This window comes from Cervus canadensis, chromosome 24 (genome assembly GCF_019320065.1).
Source record: "Cervus canadensis isolate Bull #8, Minnesota chromosome 24, ASM1932006v1, whole genome shotgun sequence".
Lineage (NCBI taxonomy): Eukaryota > Metazoa > Chordata > Mammalia > Artiodactyla > Cervidae > Cervus > Cervus canadensis.
In genome coordinates, this window is record NC_057409.1 from 32,127,525 (window position 1) to 32,133,017 (window position 5,493).

Consider the following 5,493-nt stretch of genomic DNA (forward strand, 5'->3'; position numbering starts at 1 on the left):
ATTCTAGAACTATGTCGACAATCAGTCATGTGTTGAGTATTTGCATTTACTTTTGTTACCCTATGTCAAAATGTGTCCAATATGTGAAAGACCAGAAGGGAATTGATAAATGTATGACACTCTTAACTATTATTTGATGTCAATAATGGTAATTTTACTAGATTCTCAGGCCCCTTCTCAATATTGTGCAGCAAAGTATCATAATACATGAAAAAGTCTAGAATAACACTTACATATAAGAAAGTTGAATGTGATAATTATCACTGAAATTTCTCTCATGTCCTGAGGAAACTAGTCAAAATTATTGGGTTTCTTGGGTAAATCAGATATGGTTTGAACCCACAACTTAGAATCGACTGAATGCAATGAATTGCCAGCATATAGGAAGTACTCCGATCATGATCTGTTAAAACCTTTTCCCATGTATTGACTTCTACCATTTGACTCTTGTAAAGAAGGAAATTGGGTCAATGCTAATAATTGAACATTCTTCTCTAAAACATAAATGCACTGAAAACTAGCTATATCTTCTTTTGCCTACACATTTCTCAGCACGTTGTCACAGAACTTGGTTAGGCAAAATGAAAATCTTTACATCAAGCCACCAATATGACAGAAACCTCAAGGCAAAACTGTCATTGCATTTGAGGACATGTTGATATATTAATTTATACCTTAAGCATTCAGATCTGGCTTGTATGAAACCCTAATTAAAACTAGTCATTGGAAAAAAGAGGCTCAAAGAAGAGGTAAAAATGAAGTCCGCGTTACTTGACAACATGATGCAAGCATAAAAGAAAGACTAAAAATACCATTGAGGACGAAAGCCTGAAAAACTAGCCTTTTTTTTTTAAACTACATTTTACAAGGGACTATGATAAAAATTCAGTTCTCTCTGGGGTCTTATATGTCAAAAAAAAAAAAAATCTAAAGATAAGAGAACAGAATGGGAACCATGTTCTACAACAAGTAAGTCCAATGCATATTCTTAATACAAAGACCACAGCTCAGAAGTGTGTCTCTGTAGTACTTGAATTTCCATACACTAAATAGATAATTCTAGACTACAATTAAATGGCTCCAAATACAGGCTAATAAGCCACACACACTCACACATGAAACTCACAAAATTTAAACATTAATAAACACATAGCTTTTAAACAAAATTGTTTCCATCAGAAAACATATTTTGTAATAACACAATGAAACATTTAAGGGCAAAAATAAAAGATGGTAAGCATGCTCCAAATACTTCTGAAGGAAAAAAAAAATTCTTGTGAAACCCTACAGATATTGGTCAACAAACCAATTGCCTATTGTACCACCACAGTGGTACTTAGGCTAACTGGAGTCACATTTTTGTAAATCAAAGAGAAATTTAAAAATGTGCTTTTTCAACTGTAATTTTAATGTTGTGGTCTAAGTATGTGGTGTAAAAAGTTAGTATTCAATGAATACAGAGGGCAACTCATACCTTAAATTCCTCCAAGATCTTGTAATTTTTCCCATGATATTCACAAAAGTTTTTGACTTCTTTGCACTCAGGACAGCATCCATTGTGTTCCACTTTAGTACACTTTGGGTGAATTTTAGGGCATTCTGGCTGGTCACAAACAGGTCCATCCAGAGCACAGACACACGGACAGTTGGAATGCCCTGGGAAAAATCTTTCTCCCAACTTGTATACAAAGCCACTGTCATCCACACACCCCTTCCCTCGATAGTCATCAAAAATCAGGTTGTCATTACTGGAGGTCTGGTCACCTTCATCAGCAGGATAGTCTTCATGACTGATGGCAGCAGAGGTGACCAATCCAGGGATGACCAATAGCAGTATGCAAGCTTCATGAATATGAAGAGCCATCCCCTTCCTCAACGGCTTCTGGATGTTCTAATATTAGATATACTCAGCTCCTTCCATGAGAATACAAGAGGGGCAAGCTGAAAACAAATATTTAAAAAGAATGATTTGACATATATAAAGAGAATATAGGTTTATTTAAATCCATGCTCTTAAAATGTTTGAGATCTGTTTATTTGTGATCTATTTGGAAGTTTTGTTGCTGTTGTTGAGTTGCTAAGTCATGTCCAACTCTTTGCAGCCCCATGGACTGTAGCCTGTCAGTCTCCTCAGTCCATGGGATATCCCAGGCAAGAATACTGGAGCAGTTTGCCATTTCCTTCTCTAGGGGATCTTCCTGACCCAGGGATCGATCCTGAGTCTCCCACATTGCAGGCAGTTTCTTTATACCACTGAGCCACCTGGGAAACCCAATTTGGAAGCTCCTAAGACCTCAAATAGACTAAGTTCATGCAACTATCTGCACTTTATTATGAAGTTTGGAGGGTTGATCCTTGGCAATATATGCATTAAAATTTGTCCTTTATGAACTTCTTTTACCTTGGATATTTCAGCTTTAATTTACCTTCTGAATTTCAAAGGTCTAGCTTTGTCTATCTTGTAAGAAGTGGTTTTACGGAGACTCAATTTTACTAGTATTAACAGTTACAGTTAACTCAAGAATATCCGAATGCACATTCTCTTTGAGTTCACTGACAAAACCAAACTAGTGAGAGACAGAATGTATATATGTTACAGTCATCTGTGTGAAAATGCCAGAGATTAGGGAGAAAACATGCTGCTTCTAAAAGAAAGACCAACAGTTGAATGTAAATTATCATTGGATGGAGCTGGTACAAAGGCCTTCCTACTACTTTATGTCCATAATTAGAGAACAACAGTGGTCTCAATATGGCTTACTTGTTTATGTGGATATGAATCTGGATTTTGAAACATAGTTAAGAAGGGAAATAGTACAAGTATTTCACAGTGAGTAACAGAATGAAAACTTTACATAATAAATAAGAAAACACCATGTATGGAAAAGGATTTGTTAAAAACAAATTTATTTGTATTATTGTCCACACCTTTATTTTATTCAGGAAGTAAGCTCCTAGTGGGCAGGAAAGATGTATCTGTAAATTATTTTTACAGTAACTTGAGTCTAATATTCATGTAAGAAATTATACTTGAATTACTTCAATGTAAAATAGCATTCACATATTCTCAAAAATATACCTCTCTTTTTGACATGCCAAAGATACTTGCATTTAGGCAATTTGCACAAAAATGCCAATGTACAACTGTTTGAAGTTTCCTAAAATAATAAGGTGTTATCAATTCATAGAAAATTTACCTTACATACTTTGGTGTTACTGACTCTTGTAAACTTCACTTAGTATTAGCACTTGATGGGGAGTGTTGGTAGTGGGCTGTTATTTAAATGGTTAGAATGACTAACTCATACAAAGCCTTGGAGAACTTGTGACTTTAGGGAGTAATGGATGAGAAAAATGTCAAATAATTCATTTGTCTATTTACATGTTGCTGGCTTTCTGCCAATATTGCTAAAATTGTATATAGGGCATTTTCAGATCATTTTACAAGGGTTATTCATTTGTTTTATTTTCAGATTATAATAGCAGTGATAAACTATCTATTTTAGTCTAACATATGTACATAATAATTTTAAGTAAGATAAAGATGGCACTAGAAAACTTCAAGAACTATTATATTTGCATTTTAAGTTAGATATACAAATTCTGGTAATAGTAAAATGGAAGATAGTATATTCATGCCTTCCTTCAAGAGAAAAAACTGCTCTCTAATATTAGAATTCCTTCTGTGAAGGTGATGATAAAGGAGATGGATCTCTTTTAAAATATGTCAAAAATAATGAGTCACGACAAAACCAAAAAAAATGCAAACCTATAATTCTACTTGAGAAGCTGGAAGCTTCCTTTGACAAAGCATTTTTTCTCTTAAATTACTATAGAGGCTACAGACATAATACAAGCTTCTGAAAAATGATAATTTTCTAATTAAGTCATGCATTTACACATTTGCCACACACTTAGAAAGTTTATCTTGGAAGAAAAAGGAGCTACTGTGCTTTCTTACAGTTTTCTAGTAGTATCTTGTCAATACATGCAAGATAAGCCATATAAAATACCCAGATCATTCTGTTTCAAAAGGACACAGACAGAAAATGATCTCTTTGCAAGCTACAGGTAGGCATTAATGTGTCAGGCTAGGGTAAATGCAAACTCAAAGGTAATATAGGGATGTCATACTCACTTTATATGAACATTAAACATGCTTTTTAAATATGAAATATATTTAAAAATCTGCATGGAGAAAACAAGGTCTTCTCGTCAATATAAGAAACTTATTATTCTTTAAAAAGCATTCTTCCTAACTGGGCTACTCTCATGTAATTTAATAATTATTTAAGAGAAGAAATATTAGTGAAATCAAAATGTTTATCCAAAGATCTTTAATAAGTAAGCAAACACTGATAAACTGAGGATCACTTCCCAGCTAAACTTTCCCCCTCCCCATATTGCTACATATGATTTAAAGTGATTGCATCTATTTCTTTGAGAAAACAAACATAACTCATGTCATAAGATACACTTACCTAATCACTCTGGAGGTTAAATGGTGGTGGTGGGGGTCACAGGCCAATACGAACTAAAAGATCACGTTTGTGTTAGGAAAGCAGTTTTCTTTAATTATCCAAAGAATACATTTTCCAGGCTTGAATTAAAGGCAATCCATTCTACCTCCCATTTCAAAACACAGTCAAGAAGCAGTCTCCCGCCCTTCCAGAGAGAAACACAGCAGACACACATAAGAAATATGCTTTGGACCTGTCTTCAGAATTCAAAGCAAGAAGCAATGCTGGTCCTGTAGCAATCCAGACCCCAGGAGTAGAATCATGTTGAACTTATTTTTAGCCTTTTCCCAGATCCTTCTATGAAATTTCCCAGCTGATTATGCCTCCTCCACACATGAGTTCACTTACACAGTGTTTGATACAGCAGTAGAGGTGATTTGGTTAGGCTCTGAGGATCAAAATCAGCAACAGCATGCTGTAGCTTAAAGCCCACTCCGCCGGCAGGAACATCAACACCATCCACAGTATGTTGCTTGAATCCCCTCTTACACACCAGAAAATGCTAACTGTGGACGTGAAGGAAAGGAGCAACTTTAGCTGGGTTTCTGCATCACTGAGAGCAGTTTGCAGACTGCTGATTTGGAGCTCATTCTGCCGGCAGCCGGGAATTCCTCAGCACCACGGACAGCGCCAACAACTGGCTTCTGAACCCAGCTAGGTCGAAATCCCGAGCTGCTCCTTGAGACCAGGCTAGAGCCTTCTCTAAGCAGTCGTGTTTTATACAGTGGATGCGTGCGTTAGGAGGGGGAAAAGGCATTTTACGTGCGTGCGAGATACTTACTTGCATTGAAATTACAATAAAACACTAATTAAAAAAAAACACTGTAACTATACCTAATGCATTCTTGCATGGGCTGCAGAGATGAAAGTTCGGAAGAGCTTTGCATTTAGATTTAAGCCACCTGCAGTCTCTGATTATTATTAACAGATAAAGCACAATCATTGTTAAAGAATTTGTGAAAACGTATGCTCC

At 35.7% G+C, this 5,493-nt stretch overlaps 1 protein-coding gene across 1 annotated transcript; it reads right to left on the reverse strand.

Moving 5' to 3' along the window:
* Positions 1 to 1,468: 1,468 nt before the first annotated feature.
* LOC122426105 (von Willebrand factor C domain-containing protein 2-like) lies at positions 1,469 to 1,864 on the reverse strand. The gene has a single exon (XM_043444751.1). The coding sequence runs from the start codon at positions 1,862 to 1,864 to the stop codon at positions 1,469 to 1,471; it is 396 nt and encodes a 131-aa protein (XP_043300686.1).
* Positions 1,865 to 5,493: the final 3,629 nt, after the last annotated feature.